Here is a 19,288-nt window from a genome sequence, read left to right as displayed (position 1 = left end):
CTGAAGCCTTTTTCCTTTAATGGAAAGGTATCATTTCTGTATACACCACATGCAGCTTCATGCTTTGTATTGGATCAAATCCTTTGATAGCAGAATAAAAGAAATGAATTGAAAAAGGTTCTACAGTCTGCCCCTGCTTGCTGTGAAATTATACTTCAATACTAAATAATGTGAATAAAAAGTCCTTTTCATATTTGGCTGAATTCACTGTGTCATTTTTAATAACAAAACTGAATGTCCAAGTATTTTCATGATGTTTATTACACACTATCCTTTGACAACCTTTGTAGTCTGAAAGCTCATTGCTTTTGTCCCCTCAAGTCAAAATTCCCTTGCTTGACATTTACCGTCTATTGTAATCTTAGCTCCTCTACTTATAAAACTTAATTTTCCACTGTCCCACTCCAGACTTTCAATTCCATTTGTCGCAGTGTCCTTGCTGTTCTTACTCACCCTCTGCTCTCTGTGCACGCCAAGTGCTTTGTGGAGTCTTTTAGACCCATTCCATTCCTGTCCTTATCAGACCTTTTTTTGAATGCCTCCTGTAGAGCATTATGAATGCTTGGTGTATTGCTAATGATTCTTTTGTATTCCCTATGAGATCGAGTATATGGTTTTTGTGCCTATTTATATTAAATCTTGTGTCCAAGTGGATTTAACCAGGGATATCTATCTCTCTATAACAAGTATATATATATATTTTATATGTGTAATTATATATGATGTAAGTAATTAAAAAGAAAAAACCCATCTCATACTAATACATGCTTCAAATTAGTGTAGAATGCAATAAAATCCTAGAAAACATATATAAAAATTTCTTGTGCAAAGAAAAATATATTAGACATATTTCAGTATAAAGATATCTTTTAATGGTAAGAATAGATTTGGAAAATAAAAATTAGAAATAATTTTTCATCATTTATATAGAAAAATGACAATCTCATCTCTCAGATCCAATTCCTTTTTACTTGACATGAGTATATAATTAGGGCAAGTAAAATATATAATAGAAGATACTTTGCTGACATAGTATGACCACTATGTCTATATTCATAGCAAGGCAAAATATATATGGGATAGTTAACTTTAAATGACATATCTAAAACATTTTGTTTTAGCCATATTGATGTGTAGCTTACATTTGATTAGTCTCCTCACATTGGGCTGCTTTCAATAGTATTTTATATTTGATGACTCCTTTTAAAAACTGGTAAGTTTTAAGCAAGGAATCCTTTAAAAATCTTATACAGAATATAAAATGTATTTTGTGCTATAAAATATTATATCAAATATTTTCATTTCACTTGCATATTTTTCACGTTTTCTTTTTCTAAACTTAATGTTTTTCTTGCTGAGATAAAGTATTAGCATTGCCTAGTCAAATATTCGAACATGAATTTCTTGTCTAGTTTTATGTCATCTTGGCTTTATTGTGCTATCTTTTCATTTCTGAAAAAAATCAGTTTTCATATTTAAAAAGCAAAAAACTAGGAATACGCTTGCCTAATTTCTTCCAAAACTGTCATAACTAGGATGGAATTGCAAATGCATTAAGATGAAGACAATCACAGGTACAGCAAAGCAACTAATCATAAGTATGGATTCTGCTTGCCTTCTCAAGAATATAAAAGTGGGCTAGGCAACACTGTTAATTTAGAAATCATAGACATTATTTACCTTACCTAGAAAATAATAAACTGTTACTACACAGATTAAGCCAAGATAAAGTTATATTGTCTATTATAAAATGCTTAAAATGGTTATAGTGAAAATAATTAGGTCCTCAATGAAAAATAGGCATCCAGCTAGTCGAAGGGTGATGGGGAATAGGAGAGTATTTCAAAAGACCTTAATATTCTTCACATAGACTCATGCATTCAAATCATTTAATTAAAAAATATTAAATATGATAAAACGTTGGCCAGAAGGTTACTTGAACAAGAATACATTTCACAGTAATGAGTAAGGTTATAGCCTCAAGTCAAAAGGAATTAGGCATAAAACAGGAGAAAAATATTTGAAGACAAGGTGGAGAAAAGAATGAGGGTCAGAAGATTAAACGAGCACACAGGAGTAATAAGTTCTGCTGGGAATAAATATCTAGTTTAATGGAGACAAGTCCATCTCGGTAAAGTTAGCAGAGAGCTTGTAGTCCATCTGCAAATAACAGGAGCTGTAGAGGAGATAAATTGGTGGGTAATGGGTACTAAGTGGATGCTGTTAGTAGCAAAACATTTTCCTTTTAGTAAATTTTTCAGGTAACAGCTTTCCATTTTCAGTAAGAAAAGCTGTCTTGACGGTTGAGGTACGCCTTTGTGTCTATGTGTATGTGTCTGTGTACGTATTGGGGTTTTATTAAACCAGGGTAGTAAACTTTCTGCTTTATACACTTTCTGTGATATTTCACTTTAAGGGCAGTTTTTCCAAATATTCTTAGAATCCCATTCATAAAACTGATACACATTTATGTACATTAAAAAAAGAATATCATTTTAACGTTTAAGCCTTATAGAACTGTAATATTAATCTCAGTTATGCATTGGATGATTGTGATATACTTTAACCAATTAATAGAATAAATTTTTTTGTCCTATTTGCACTGACATACTTTGTTATTTTCTAGGATGCCTTCTTAGACACCGTCTTCTCCAATTTGGTCTGGTGTCCTTCCCTTGTTGGTGCCATAGTCCCTTTTCCATGTACTGCTTTTTCTTATCAAGAATCATAGTAGATATCCTTATGATTTTAACACCAGGAATATCTGAACTTTTATGAAGCTGTTTTTTAATGTTGTTGACACAAGGAATCATATAATTAACTCTGCACTCATAGCTAGAAAGCAAAGAACCAAAGTTGTGACTGACTTAAATGAATATAGAATTCCATGAAATTGATTTTAAATACTTTATGAAAATGGAAAAGGTGTTTTCTAGATTGACTTGAATTGACAATTTTTCTAAGACTTTTGAAAAAATGTCTTACATGGTACATGTTAACAATCAATAGGTAGAAACATAAAATTAGACTGTACAATACTTAAAAGATAAATCTGAAAAACAGCCAATACGAGTTTTCAATTTTTAGGAGACCTTAAGAAAAAAAAAAATCTTACGATTTTTGAGTAACTCTTGTCAGCGAAAGAAAAGGGTCAAACGTGACATATTTAATGTTTCTATGCCAGAAAATACTGTGGCCAGGCAACACCTGGCAGGATCAGATCACAAATTCCTACAAGTTTTTATCAACTCCAAGTTTTCACAGATGTTCCTCTAATATAAATGTAATTTTCTTGACTCAGGAAAATGTTATTTGTTGATTTTTTGCTCAATTATTGGATAAAACAATTTTAACACTCCTATGCAGGACTTATTAACTAATAACAGAAGGAGCCATTATCATTTAATATTTTAAGGATTTCATTTGTTATTTTATATTTTTATTAATATAGGATTTATAATTCATTGACAATGTTATTTACAATTACTATGATAGCAGAGAATACAAAAATTTGAGTTAAAATAGAATCTCTAAAAACAAAAATTCTACAATTAAAACTTTCTGAAGAATCAGTACTACATAATTTAGGTCCATTCTTTCTAGCTATCACATCATTTTTAGAAGTATCAGGATGAAATCATGTATGTTTCCAACTTTGAGGAAGGTTTAGTATCTTAGAACCTTTTGTCCAAATAAGTGGGCTAGTTATGAACTCTGAGCTATGACTGTTTCTAGAATTTTCTGTGTGAGCCCTTAATTTCCTGTGGCTGGTAAAACAAATTATCACAAACTTGGCAGCTTAAACAGGAATTTATTCTCTCACATTTCAGGAGGCCAGAAGTCCAAAATCAGCTTTACTGGGTGGGAATCAGGTATCAGCAGGGCCTCTTTCCCTCCAGAGGATCTGGGGGAAAAATCCAGCCCTGGCTTTTTCCAGGTTCTTGTGACTGCAACCATTCCTTGGCTTATTGGCCTCATTACTCCAAGCTCTGCCATTATGGTCACATGATCTTTTCTTCTGCTTTCTTCTCCCTCTGCTTCCCTTTTATAAGGATACATGTGGTAGCATGGCTATCTAGACAACACAAGATTATCTCCGTATCTCAAGATCTTTAACAAAATAATGTCAACAAAATCTTTTTTGCCATGTAAGGCACAGGCTCCAGGGGTTAGAACATGTATATCTTTTGATATTCATTTTCAGTTACCACAGCCCCAAATCCACACATTTCTATAGGAACAATTTCATCCTCCAGGAAGATGATTTTACTTTATGTAGTCAATTTTGAAGCTACTTTTGTGATAACAGTAGGCTCTTGGGTAACTTTAAACATTTTTATAACAATTGTTTACTTTTAATAAGTAAATTTAGTAAGTGTTTATTCCTGTAGGCGGATTTTTTTTTTTTTTAAGAATAACAACAAATTCTTGCATCCAAAACAAGATTACAATTTATTTTTGCAGATAGGATAATGAAACATACATAATTGAATGACAACATAAGGATTATAGAATATTGAGAAATAATATATAAGTTAAAAACACGAGAAAAAATTCTGCAGTGTAAGTTCAAAGGAAATATAAATGTATATTGAAAAGCAGAAAAAATACAGCACTATATAGAGATGGTGGTTTCTGAAGTGCTGCTAGATCTACTAGATTGATAGAATTTACATAGTTATAAAAGTGGCCAGGCGGGGTGGCTCACACCTGTAAACCCAGCACTTTGGGATGCCAAGGTGGGTGGATTACCCGAGGTCAGGAGTTGGAGACCATCCTGGCCAACATGGTGAAACCCTGTCTGTACTAAAAATACAAAAATTAGCCGGGCATGGTTGTAGGTACCTGTAATCCCAGCTACTCTGTGGGCTGAGGCCGGAGAATCACTTGAACCCGGGAGGTGGAGGTTGCAGTGAGCCGAAATTGTGCCACTGCACTCTAGCCTGGGCAACAGAGCAAGACCCTGCCTCAAAAAAATAAAAATAAAAATAATAATAAAGCATGGAAAGGTCATGGCAAACTGGTTTAAGAAAAGGCAAAGCTATAAGAAAAACAACGACTAACAATAACAATTTTTTACAAATCTGGTCAGGGTCAATAAAGTTGATGGAGTAGAGCAGAAAGGGGTCAAAGTTGTGTAAACAATGCCAATTTTATCCTGTAATAACTAGGAACTCTTTCAGTGTTTTTTTGGTGCTTGTATGTTTTGCTAGTTGGGAGTCTGGGAGTGATAATTTAGGAGTCATCACTTAATTATTTAAGGAAAGTGGAATGAAGATAGGGACAGGCTAGAGTTTGGGGAAACTACACTGAAAATCATTGTAGTAATTCAAATCTGGGGCAATCAAGGCTCAAATTTAGAAAGTTGAGTTATTAATGGAGGAAAAGAAGAAATATATTTTAAAAAGACTAGTAGAATGAATTCCCAGGGCTTAGGGTCCAGTTTGTAGCGAGCATGGGGTGATGAAAGATGAGAGAGAAAAATGTAAAAGATGAAAGAAAGAGATTAGAGGACAAAAGGCTTGGGATAAAAGATAAGGTAATTATAGACACACTGAGTTTGAAACAATGGCTGCAAACCCAGGAAATGGTACAACTTTGACACCTTCTTAAACTTGAGGGGATTAATTTTCTAGAAAAATGAAATGTGAAGAATCAAGACTGAACATAGTAGCAAGGAGATAAAAGAGTCACTGACACGTATCCTAAGGCTTTGTTGACACCTGACTGATCCAATGATTGCAGAGCCTATTGGATTTACTTGAAAGGAAACTTCAAACTTCATTGTTTGAAGAACTTGAGGGTAAAGAGATAACTCATGATTCCCTAAAAAAACTAGCCAAAGTGAATGATTGACTGAAATGATCATTTGTTGTGGTCTAAATGCTTGGGTCCCCCCTCCCAAATTCATGCATTGAAATCCAGTCCCCAGTGTGACAGTCTTAGAAGTCTGGGCCCTTAGAAGGTGATCAAGTCACGAAGTCTCTGCCCTGAGGAATGAGACTAGTGTCCTCGTGAAAGAAACCCCAGAGATCTAGCTCTTCTCTTTCACCATGTGAGCAGGCAACAAGAAGCCTCAATGAACTTTGCCTTCATCAGACACCAAATCTGCTGGTATCTTGATCTTAGACTTCTCAGCCCCCAGAACTGTGTACAATAAAATTCTGTTGTTCTTAAAACACCCAGTTTATTGTATGTTTATTAGAGCAACCCAGACAGACTAAGACACCATTCCATCCCAAGTATAGTATAATCTCCTGACAGGAGGACAAAGCCAGCAAAGACCAGAGAAGTTCTCCCAGTCAAGCATCAATGATAATGAAAGGCTCTTGTAATAATTCCTGTTTCTATAGAAGTTGTGGTGACTCTGCTTTCTTCTAGCTTGCATGTATCCAACTCATTTAAACATTTAATGAATGGTAGATTTTCCTTTTTTCCTCATAGGCCATTCTACTTAACTTGCAAATTTATTTTGTGAAATCCCTGGTAAGTTTTAATTCCACTGTGCAAGCTACTAAAAAGGGACCAAATTAGTATTGAAATGGCTTCTAAGTAATCACAGTACGTATAAAAATGCAAACTTTAAAATGAATACATAACTGTTGAATGAATGTATTCATTACAGTCTGTGACTACATTAGAACACATTACTAAAATAATTAAGCTTTCTCTAGGAGAGTATCTGTAATGAGACAAAGTATTTGTTTACTCTCTAAATTTTTAATACACCTGTCATAAGGTTAGATTCAATTTAAGTAATCAGATGTTAGAGGAGGAGGAGACATTTGTATAAAAGTGTAGTAACACCTAATGATCTCTTCTTTAATCTTGGCAGAAAATAGCATTTTAATAAATGGCTAGCATAAGCTGCCTTAAAGGCTTGCTACCTTGAAAAATAGCTCTGAATCATTTACTGCAATAAATTATATGGAATGTTTCCATGTGCTTTCTTGCTCTCTCCAAATGAGTGGCTCTAGGGAGAAAAAGAAACATTATAAATGCATTCACTAGGTTGTGAATATTTTTCCATTACTTTACATTTTTTTGCCTTTAAAAGGGAAAGGTACAATGTATATGGGGCTATTTTTATTCATTTTTAATTAAAGATGTGCTGCTATTCAAAGGAAAACAGCATTGGATTTTTAAATTTTTATAGTAATTAATTTCAAAGTAAAGTGTTTATTTTATAAATATTACATTAATTTAATTTTTACCTAATTATAAATATATTTTATGTATCAGAGTTTTTTTTTTTTTTTTTCTAGAGATGGAGTTTTGCTGCATTTCCCAGGCTGGACTCAAACTCCTATGTACAAGAGATCTTCCTGCCCTAGCCTTCTGAATAGATGGTACTACAGATGCATGCCACCATGCCCAGCTATTTTATGTAAATTTTAAATAAAAATTAGTGTCAGTTTGAGTAGATATAACATATTCCTAATAAGACTGTAATCCAGTTATCAATTTTGGTATTTATGCCTTTATGATGATATAAATGTTGTTTCAAAGCACTTTAAAAATGAATGGCATTTCTACACCAAAAAGAGAAAGTATTAAGACAAACATTGTTTGCAGTATATAAACTGCTTAAAAGTCTGTATATAAAAACAAACTGTAAACAAAAAGAAAAATGTTTGCAACATGCATGACAAGGGTAATAGTATTTAACAAAGTACTCTTACACATGACAAGAAAGAACCCCTTCAAACCTCAATGGAAACATAAGCAACAGTATCACTAGAAAATTTGCAATAACAATTTTTGAAATGCTTAAATGCCAGTTTTTCAAATCATTAAATGCATTGATAATGCTAGAAATGTGGTTGAAACAAGTTAAAATGTTTCTCCCATATTAAAACGGCAAAGATAAAAAACAAAAACAATAATACACAGGGTTGGCCACTGTGATTATAATCCTGGAAAGTGTCGTTGGAAATCAATGCAAATACAGTGACTATAAACCTGGTGTGGAATCAGACTTAGGTTCACACTGGCTTTACCATTTCAGTCATGATACTAATCACTCAAGATTTCCATTAAATTCGTAAGCAAAATCAAGATAATCACACTATCTACTTCAAAGATCATTGTGAGACTCAAAGAGGGTAATTTGTATTAAATGTTTATCAGTCCTTTTTATTTTAGCTATTAGTCTTATTAATTTGCTGAAATCTTTAAGAAAAATTTGTCACTATACCTTAAAAGCCTTCTAATTTTGCATAACCTTTGATTGAGCAAATGTACTTCTAGACATATTTCTAAAGAAGTAAATAGTAGTGATCACCAGATTTTAGCTACAAGGAAATTTGATGGGCCTAGTTTATAATAATGAACATTTACAAATATTGTATGTTAAATAAAACAATGAATAAATTAATTATATTTTATCCATTAAAATGAGTCCTGTTTAAGTTGAGTTGCTAGTGAATAGCTAGCAAAAGAGAAGCCAAATTATTGGGTTTTTTTTTTTAAATTTTTTATTATTATACTTTAAGTTCTAGGGTACATGTGCATAACGTGCAGGTTTGTTACATATGTATACTTGTGCCATGTTGCTGTGCTGCACCCATCAACTCGTCATTTACATCAGGTATAACTCCCAATGCAATCCCTCCCCCACCCCCCCCATGATAGGTCCCAGTGTGTGATGTTCCCCTTCCCGAGTCCAAGTGATCTCATTGTTCAGTTCCCACCTATGAGTGAGAACATGTGGTGTTTGGTTTTCTGTTCTTGTGATAGTTTGCTAAGAATGATGGTTTCCAGCTGCATCCATGTCCCTACAAAGGACACAAACTCATCCTTTTTTATGGCTGCATAGTATTCCATGGTGTATATGTGCCACATTTTCTTAATCCAGTCTGTCACTGATGGACATTTGGGTTGATTCCAAGTCTTTGCTATTGTGAATAGTGCCGCAATAAACATACGTGTGCATGTGTCCTTATAGCAGCAACAGTGAGTGTATCTTAAGTTTTTTAGTGGAGCAGAGTGTAGCCAACAGCTCAATTTCAGAGAACAGTGTAAATGAACTGCTAGGATAAGAAAACACTGAAGGCATGCAAGGAATGGGAAATTATAGACATATGTCTAGAGCACAGGAGACTGATGGGACATCAAGGTAGATCAGACTGGAAAGCCAGATGGCGATACAATTATGAGGGGTTTGTATACCATAGGAAAGAATTTGTCTTTTATTCTTTGGACAGTGGAAAGCTGCTGAAAATTTAATGAGATGTTAAACTAAGGTAGCATGAATTATGAGTCATGAAAATAAGGTTTTAAATCCATATGGGTAAAAGTAGATCTAGGCTAGAACAAAGGCAGAGATCCTGGTTATAAAAGGACTAAGATGTAGGGACATTTTTCCATAGAAATGTTGGGAATTGTTGACTAATCGGACTTCAGAAGTAAGTTTCTATGTTAGGTTTCCATTTTGGATGACTGTGTGAAAGGGAAGGAAATGAGTTCAGTTTGGACACAGGGGGGTTTGAGATGTCCACAGACATTAACAATAATTAACTGGCTGTAGATTCTAGAGCTCAGGAGAGAGGTTGGGGTTGTATATGTAAATCTGAGTCATTAACATTGTAGGGGACACAGAAGTGCTTCCAAGAATCCATGTCATCTTTCAGAAGTGCAGAGAAGACAATCTCCTAACTTCTATACTTTATTTCAGTAAAGTGTAAGTTCTTCCACTTGTAAAAGTTTATATTCAAGTTAATCAAATCTTCTTATTCTTTTCAAAGTGTTAATGATCATCATGAACTTCCTTGACAATGAAAAGAAATCAGTGCAAGAATAGATATAAATGGAGTGCTGAATTTTGTTATTCTTTGAGTAAGACAGTTTTTATTTATAAGGCTTTAAAAAGAACACTTCAAAATGGTCATGTTGAATTTAATAATTTTCCAGTTGTTACCTTTTGCAGTATTCCTGCTACAAAAACTTTCATTGACTCCATTTAGATTTTGCTGGAAATCTGAGTGTTTAAGAAAATTATTTCTAACAACTACTGAAAAGTAAGTTTCCTCCTGATGTCTGCAAGGCCTTAAAAAACCCCCAAACTATCAAAACTCCTGTGCAAGGAGAAATGGTTAAGGTATATTTGTCCACAAACAAACAAAAAAAATACCTTTTTTTAGAAGAGTAAGTTAAAAAAGGATTTTCACATTTGTTGTGATTTTTGTGTAAAAGCAAGAGAGAGAAGCTTGAGTAATTTTTATGGGTTGGGGGCTACTTATAAAACATCCAAAACCAAATAACCATAAAAATAAATGCTGCTTCCATGGTAACATAAAAGAATAGCAAAAAAACCAGGGAGGGTAGTTCTGAGAATAAAATTCTAAAATCTGTTTTTTATTAAAGTGAGAAAGACAAAAAGTGAAACAGGTTCCTAGTATTAATTATCTTAGAAATACTGAATTCTATCAGAGCAGAATTCACAATAATTGAGTTTTATGTGATGGTTAAATTTTTCCGTAATATATATTTGTTAGAGTTACAGGAGAGGTTGTTCATTGTTTTGAGATCAACAATACCAAATGAAGTGTTGTGCTTTCATCTTGCATTTAACATTAGCCACCAAATGAACATTTTTTAACTTCAGAAATAAGAGAATTAACAACATCAATAGAAATAATAAGGGGCTAATTAATGGCAATGGACCAATACATATTGCATGTCTAGTATGTGCCATGTTTAGTGTTAATTTTTTTTATGAATTTTCCTAGTCTTAGAAAAAATTTGAGTGAAGTATTTTGTTCATTTTATGGACAATCAATATCAAAACTCAAAAATGTTATGTAATTTGCCATAAGTTAACCAATTAATCAGAGTGGGGTAATGCAACACAACAATGTTCTTCTAGTCTCAATAGTTTAAATTTCCCCATTCTTATTTAATTATGAAGGAAATACATGTACTACTGTATGCAGAAAAATGTGGGGTAAAAAGGAAAATTTCTTTTCCAACTCAGTCATCTTTCCAGATATCCACTCATCAGATACAATCTATATTCCAGATAGATTTTTATAGATTTATAATAGATTACATAGCATCCATATAAATATATAGATACCATATATAGAAAAATGTTCACATATTTTTTCATAAATGAGATTATTGAAAATAAGTTGTCTGGATTGTTTTTCCCTTTTGAAGTTCTAATGACATACATGCAGACCTCCCTCAGTCACTTTGATGGTATATAACTTTCTATACTATGTGTATACCATGCTTTATTTAACCATTCCCCTCTTGGTAAATACTGAATTGTTTCCACTGTTTGTGTTATAACAAAAAGGGCTCCAAAAACATTTGTGTGTGTGTGTGTGTGTATGTGCAATTAAGTATGTAGATGGAAAAATAATGGTTTTAATTTTTATCTTGTCATTAAATTGATCTTGTAGAGCACATTAGAATAAAAGTAGGGATAGATTTTATGCTTATTATTATTTGATCACTTTCTTTATGAATCCCTGAGCTGTTCTTATATACTTTTAGTTACTATGAAAATAACAGCTCGGCCGGGCGCGGTGGCTCAAGCCTGTAATCCCAGCACTTTGGGAGGCCGAGACGGGTGGATCACGAGGTCAGGAGATCGAGACCATCCTAACACGGTGAAACCCCGTCTCTACTAAGAAATACAAAAAAGTAGCCGGGCGAGGTGGCGGGCGCCTGTAGTCCCAGCTACTCGGGAGGCTGAGGCCGGAGAATGGCGTGAACCCAGGAGGCGGAGCTTGCAGTGAGCTGAGATCCGGCCACTGCACTCTAGCCTGGGCGACAGAGCGAGACTCCATCTCAAAAAAAAAAAAAAAAAAAAAAAAAGAAAATAACAGTTCATTATTTCTTGGCAATGTCTACAAAGTTCTAAGGTACAAATCTACTGTTCTGACCATACAATCTTTCATCTATTTACTTGCCCAGTATTCGTTAGGTGCCTACCATGTCCCAAGACTGTAGCAAGTCCTGGGTATGAAAACAGGAATAAGACCTAGGACTGCCAACAAGAAGTTTGCAGTAGAGTGGGATAGCTTATTTCTGGGTATTTGAAAATGTGTAGATGAATAAAGTAATTTTTAACATGGCACTGTAATGATTCTATGTAGATAATTCACCTGGGGTATCTTTCTCATTTTCATAAGCAACAGAATGAGAGAAATTTCATAAGTAGTGTTTCTTTAAATTCTGTATGACATTATGGAGCCGATAATTAGTTGATTTTTTTTTTGCCATAAGTTATTGAAACAGATTATGGCTGACATTTCTAAATGTCCCTCCAATATCTTGGTAAATGAACTGTGAGAAGCAGTTAATTGTGAGTGTGAGGTGTTTTGTTGTATTAGGGATGTCCAAGTAACACATTTCTACCCAAAGAGAGATACATTGACATGTGTTGAGCCTCTAGGAAGGCTTTTGCTTTTCCTAAAAGATAAACAGACATGGCTATTGCAGTTCTTCCCTGACTTTGATATACCTGCCTTGAATGTGGAAATGATGCCTGGAATTTCAGCAGTCCTCTTCTGACCAGCTGATGATAAAAGTTAACTATAAACACCAAAGAATGGAAAGATATAAAGTTTTGGGTTTCTTTATGAAATCATTGAGGTCCTAAACCAATGTTAGAATTCTTATTACGGGAGAAAATTAAACCCTCACACATTTAGTCCTCTTATAGTTAAGCATTTTGTTGTTTCCAGCTGAATTCATCCAGACTCTGTTGGTTTTTGGCAGTAGAGGCCCGTCACATTCATTATGAATCAGTGAAACAATAAATGGAATCATTTCTGAATGCTTTGTTACTAGTCTGCCTATGTTGTTTCTATCCTCTTCCTCCATAAGGTCAATTTCCCATGCTGTAATTTAGAAATTTTGTTTAAATATTTTCTTTCTCAAATTGACAGTTTGGAACACTAATTAGGATTTTTTAAATTAAGAATTTTTAAGAGAGAAACTTCCTCTTAATGTTCTCCATTGGATAACACAGACCATGTTTGAAGTATGGTGCCAAAACTCAAGAGTTCATTTTCTTTCTTATAGTACAAGAATCAACAAGTATTTTTGTAATAAATCTTGACATTTATAAATCTTGACACAAATATAACCATAATTGTGCTAGACAGGATAACTTTTGCAACCTCGGTTCACACTAACTCAGAAATTCTACCTCTGGACAAAAATCTTGAGGTTCCCCTAAACTTCTGTAGATAACTTGTTTACAGAGGATCAGCTACCTCAAACTCTGCTTTGTTGGTATAGTTCCCAGGAACTCCAAATTCTACCTCTCAAAGTGGCCATGGCAGTAAAATAGCTCTGGCCTGAAGACTCACAGTCCAATAGCGTCCATGTGGCCCACCTTGCAAAGCTATTTTCCAATGCTTAAGGAGAGCACAAGAACTCTTGTCACACACAAGAAAATCTGTCCAAGAGTTTTAGTCAGCCTTCAACATCGAACTATGCACTTAAACATTTTATTAAACTTCAAAAGCTCTTAAAAATCATAATATACATAAAAATTTGAAAAGAAATAGAGAATAATAACCATTGGGAAAGCATCACAGATGTGGAGGAATTCTTTTATATATTCAGTTAATAGAATAAAATGTACTCCTCATTTGCTCATACATGATGAAATGAGATTGTCTAAAATATTTGGATATCTTCATTAACTGTAGGCACACTGAAAGTGTTGCTTTTTATTTAATTTTTCAGCGCTCTTTTAAGATCCTTGGGACAACTAAATAGCCAAATTAGTTATAGATTTGAATGCACATTTATTTACTAAGTTCAGTTTATAGTTATTAACATGTGAGCCATGGTCTCCACTGATAGTTTTAACATTATTTTTCCTCTAAAATATGAAGCTAATAAAAAGGGAGAGTTTACCTGATTTCCTCCCATACCATGACAGTTGAATATACCCACTTTTTCATTTTCCTTGCGGCCCATGTTGTCTAAACACTGATTGGTTTCAACATTTCTTATCTAAAGGAAACACACAAAAAGGGGGGGGGGGTAAAACATAAATCAAACAGTTATTTAAGTCATCAAATCCTTCTTATGTTACTATCTATTGTTAACTGAATAATACAACTTCATAAGAAAATTTCTCCAAGAAAAACATACTGCTTATATATTTTTCTTTTTCTGTGTCCATTCTTAACCTGTATACATTTCTAAACTCTTTCTGAAGTTTTTGAACAGAATTGGCATTGGCATCTAATCAAGAGACATTCCCTATTTATAGCATAGTATCATAGAAGGAAGCAGCTACATATTATGAATTAGGAGTTCTTCCCCAAATCCTCTAAAATTAGGACACAGTTTTCATATTCCACTCAAATAACCATTGACTATTCTTGAACTCCTATGCTATTGCATGGAAGGAAATAAAAACAAATTGGCTAAATATTAAAATTTATGTTCTTTTAGATTGCTTCATTACTGTATGTTCTATTCTGTGTATTAATAAAGATTACATTGTTTATATCTGTGACTAAAACATATTCATGCATCTTCTTTCATGCCTAATGCCAAACTTACTGAGAAGTGCTTAACCCTAAGGAAAGCTATTACAAGGCTAAACAATTATTTCACATTACAAATTCCTCAAAAGCAAGATTAAATTGCTGACTACAGACATAAAGTTCTTGGTTTACATTAAAACATGGCATTAGTCCCATAATTAACATAAAGTTAATACATATTTGTGCCAAATGTAATTACAAAACCCATTAATTGACTTTAAAGATACTAATCTGACTGAATCAAGAACAAATGAATGCAGAAAAGAAAAAAAACCTTCTAATAAATGGGATACTTCAGATTTTTACTTAGTCTCAACCCCAAATATGTATTTACGCCTGTCCACTCTGCTTTTGAAAAGTTTGTATCTCTGAGCCATAGACATGCATATTTTACTGTTCACTTGGGAGAATTATTGGATACGTCTATTTAGTTATCTATGCTTTGAGTACATGTTTCCTCACATTGGCAAATGAGTAAGATGGGAAACTTATTACATAAACATACAGAGGATGAATTTGGTTTACACAATTCACTTTTTCTGTGGTGCAGAACCTCATGGCCAAGTACTAGTACCTGGAGTTGGGGAAAGTGGTATAACTTGCATTAAGGTCCCCATCAGTAACTGAGAATAGTATAGATCAGAATTCCCACTTGGTAAACGTTTCAAGCGCTGTTTCAAGGGGCTGAAATTTAGAGCAGAGTTATATGTGCTTTCATAAAAAAAATCTGAGCAGCAATCCATTAAAAAGACAAAACACACACTGAATATTACAAGGAAAGGGCACGGGCTTCCAGAAGCAAAACCTGTATCAGTTCATATAGGGCTGAAATACATTCTCAATCTGATTTCAGGTGGTTCAGGCACTGGAAGGGATTGAACCTATAAGCAAAAGACCTTTTAGGAGCTGCAGCTGGAGAGGATTAAGGAAGGTAACAATTGATAAATTGTCATATGATGTAGTAAATAGGTCGGTGTAGGTTGCACATAGTCTGATCAAATTACATAAATTGAATTATTTTTAAATCCTTTACATCAGATTTTCTTAACTTTTCATAAAAGGAAGATTTCTTGAAAATAGTAAGATTATACATTATTACTATTTAGCTTCCTAAAAGAGTATAGAACAGTATAATGCCATAATATGTAGAGAAATAAACATCTCACAAAATGACTAATTGATTTTTAGACGTAAGGTATGCAATCTGATTAGAAGACTCTCTGCTAGGTGCATGGTACTTGCATAGACACTAATTAATAATTATAGGGGTTACAGCTTGAATTGTTTGTAAGGCTTTTTCTCTTTGCTGGAAAACAGAAAATTCAAAGCCATATTCAGTCTAGTACATACCCTGACAGTGGTATTGGAAAGGGACTTCTTGGAGATGCATGCCATCTTACTCTTTGACAAATTAAGAATATTTAAGAATGACCCCAAAATATTTTGCCTTCAGTAACAACCTATTATTGATCTATTTTCTACAAAAGATAACACTTTATGTTTTAGTATGTAACACCTCTTGTGAATTCATTTATTCAATTGAGAAGTAGTATCAGGAAAATGTATACCTCATACCAGGTACTACCTGAGGTGCTGAGGATACAGAAAGCAACAAAATAAACACAGTCTCTTCCTTCATAAAGCTTATGTTTTAGAAGGGAAGAGAGCAACAAATACATAGATTTGTAATATGTCAGAAAATCAAGAAGTCCTGTGAAGAAATATAAAGAATAGTAAGGGTAGATAAAGCGAAGGAGATAGTACTGTTTTAGAAAGAAAAGGTCAATTTGAACAAATACACTTGAAAAGATGCATAATGAAGAGGAGAGCAAACATACTTTCATCTATGGAAGGACATTTTGGGCAGGGGAACAGCAAATGGATGCTCCCTGTAAGCTGGACAATACTGAGTGAAATAATGGACTAGCATTGTGCCAGCACTGCAGTGAGCAAGGGCCAGGTTAGAGAGGTATTCCAGACTAAGTAATAGTAAGGAATCATGAGATTTTTAGCATAGGCATGGCATAATAGCTTATTGTGGCTGTTGTGCAGAGAGCAGATTAGAGGGAGGAAAGATTGGAAGCAGAGAAACAAGGAAGAAGGCCACTGTAGTCATGCCAGCAAGAAAGGATGGTTGATTAAGAGACCAACAACGCGGGTGGAAGGCCCAATTTCAGATATATTTTGAAGGTACAGCCATTGGAACTTTCCATTGAATTGAATGTAGTTATGACACAAAGACATCAAGAAATATGTCAAGCTTTGGGCCTGAACAAGTGGGCAAATGCTATTTCTATTTACCAGGAATGACAGTCTTGAGTTCTTGCATGTTGATAATTATATCTGTGGCTGCTATACTTGAAAATCACTTTGATAGGTCTAAAGTCCATGGCTCACCAAACTTGAATACCTTTTCAATGTTACTCCATTTACTTCCAGAGTAAAGGATTCCTTTGGAAACTCTGATTACAATCTGGGTTTTTCCCCCATTAATTCTTACAAGTATCTATTTCCCTGGAAATCAAACTGATTTTTTTATCTTTCAAGTTTGGGAGATTTACTAAAATATATCTTGACATTACTCATTAAGGATCACTCTCGCAGGGATGTAGTGCTCCTTTTCACAATATCATTTCAATTTTATTTTCAGGAAAGTTTCCCGGAATTATAGTTATTATTTTATTTTTCGAGACAGAATCTCACTCTGTCGCCCAGGCTGGAGTGCAGTGGTGGCAATTTTTCTGCCTCAGATTCCCAGGTAGCTGGGATTACAGGTGCCCACTATCACACCTGGCCAATTTTCATTTATTATTTTTATTTTTAGAAGAGATGGAGTTACACCATATTGGTCAGGCTGGTCTCAAACTCCTGACCTCAGGTAATCCACCAGCCTCATCCTCCCAAAGTGCTGGGATTTCAGGTGTGAGCCACTGCACCTGGCCTATAGTTACTAATGTTCATTTTATTTCATTGGTTTTTGTTTAGGAAATCCTATTATTTTGGGTCTTGTTGCTTATCTTCTATGTGTGTCACTTTCAATTGAACAATTTAGTTTCCAATTTTTATTTTTTTTAGTGGCTCCTTTTTCTTTTCTAAAATTCGTATCGCATACTCTCTGGGTATTATTCACTCATGTGTTCTTACAAGTTTGATGTTCATTTCTGAAATCATTTAGTCTTTGATTTCTAATTCTTTCCTGCATTCTAGTCCCTCATTTCAGTTTTTCTAAATTTGATTTATGTTGTTCTTTTCTATATTCTATCATTTAGAGCATTTATTTTAGCATCTTTTGAAATATTAGATTACATTTTTCCTCTGTCTTATGAGCATAAAGCATTGGTGTGCTTGCATTGTTTGCAGAGATACTACTCTACTTCTATCTTTTTCTTACATTAGTCATGCTCTTCTAGTTCCTCTTCCTGTTTTTCTTCCTTCCTTCTTTCCTTTTCTGCATAAGACCAATTTTCCTAGTCTTTTATGGGGAAAGGGTTGATCAAAAGACCATTTCTAATTTCACAAATATAGAACACCTTTTCCTGTATTTTTTGAAGTGTCGAAAAAATTACCCTTCTATTTCTTGAGACCTCCTGACCCCATTTACCTCATCCATTTTAATCTGAACCATTCATTTCCTTTTCCTCACACTCTAGTTGGGCTTTATTCTCTGAAGTGCCTTCTGAGAAGGAGCTTCGGCTAGTGAGTTTCAAGAATTCACAGACTGCACACTGTTCCGACCCTTCAGATATTAGAGAGGAGTTTTTTTGCTCACCTGCAAGGTACTTCTCCCATTTTCAGCTACTATTATCCAATTGGCCTGAAACAATTTCTCATGAGTATCTCTTAGAAAATTGGGTGTTATCCTGACCTCATTTCCATCAGATACCTCATTGCTTTCCTCTGTTGTCTCCTGCAAAAATTGTAGTATCATCTGGGTCATGACAATGTCAGCTCATATTTGAGAATTTGTGAGAACACTTTGCCACCTAATTTTGTTGTCAAAATTGTTCATCATTTTTTTAAGTTTTGCTGTCCTAGTTGTTCTTTTCCGTTTTAATGGGAAAATTCAGAGATTCACACACTATGTCATTGCTACCACCAATTTTCCCAGAATTCCAGAATAGACTTCTCTTGGGGACTGCATGAAAAGAAGCCTATCCTATTTCTGGCACATTCTAACTACTCCACATTCAATGTGGTTTTGTAGTTTGTGGATGTGTAATATTACTTGTCCTTCAGAATACAGCAGGTGCTAAGTGGATACAAAATAGGAACTGAAGTCAAGTCTGGCTGGATGTAGAATCTGGGAGAATAGCAATATACAGGAGTCAATGGTTTAGGAAACCTGCCACAGGGAGAAAAGAGAGACAACCACTACCACCTCCACTATGATGATGATAATAATAATATAAATAAGAAACTATTTGAATTGTATGTGCCAACCTATTACTCCCATTTTACAAACAAAAATATTAAGATACAGAGAGGTTAACTAATTTGCCAAAACAAGGAATGTAAAGGTATTCTATTGAGTCTGGGAATTTCCAGTCCTGACTTCCAGACAGGCAGGCAGTGCTTTTTAGAAAGGAGGCCTGGAAGGAGCAAGGGAGGACTCAGTTCTGCTTGAACAGAGCTAACTAGAGGTTATCTAGACAACTGGTGAAGACATATGAAACAAGATACACAAAGGCAGCCTGGAATTAGGCCTGGGGGACCAGGTCAAAAAGCCTAAAAACAAAATATTCTTTATGCTTAGTGCCAGCCTG

General features: G+C 34.3%; 1 protein-coding gene across 7 annotated transcripts in view; it reads right to left on the bottom strand.

Moving 5' to 3' along the window:
- The window catches only part of GALNT13 (polypeptide N-acetylgalactosaminyltransferase 13), a 590,308-nt gene that overhangs the window by 31,223 nt on the left and 539,797 nt on the right, over positions 1 to 19,288 (bottom strand). For all 7 annotated transcript variants that reach the window (XM_031651262.1, XM_031651267.1, XM_031651266.1 and 4 more), the window contains one exon: positions 13,885 to 13,983. In XM_031651262.1, coding sequence (XP_031507122.1) covers positions 13,885 to 13,983 — 99 coding nt within the window. The remainder of the gene's footprint in view (positions 1 to 13,884; positions 13,984 to 19,288) is intronic.

This window comes from Papio anubis, chromosome 10, assembly GCF_008728515.1.
Source record: "Papio anubis isolate 15944 chromosome 10, Panubis1.0, whole genome shotgun sequence".
NCBI lineage: Eukaryota > Metazoa > Chordata > Mammalia > Primates > Cercopithecidae > Papio > Papio anubis.
Note: the sequence above shows the minus strand (reverse complement) of the source record. Positions and strands in the feature narration are given on the sequence as shown.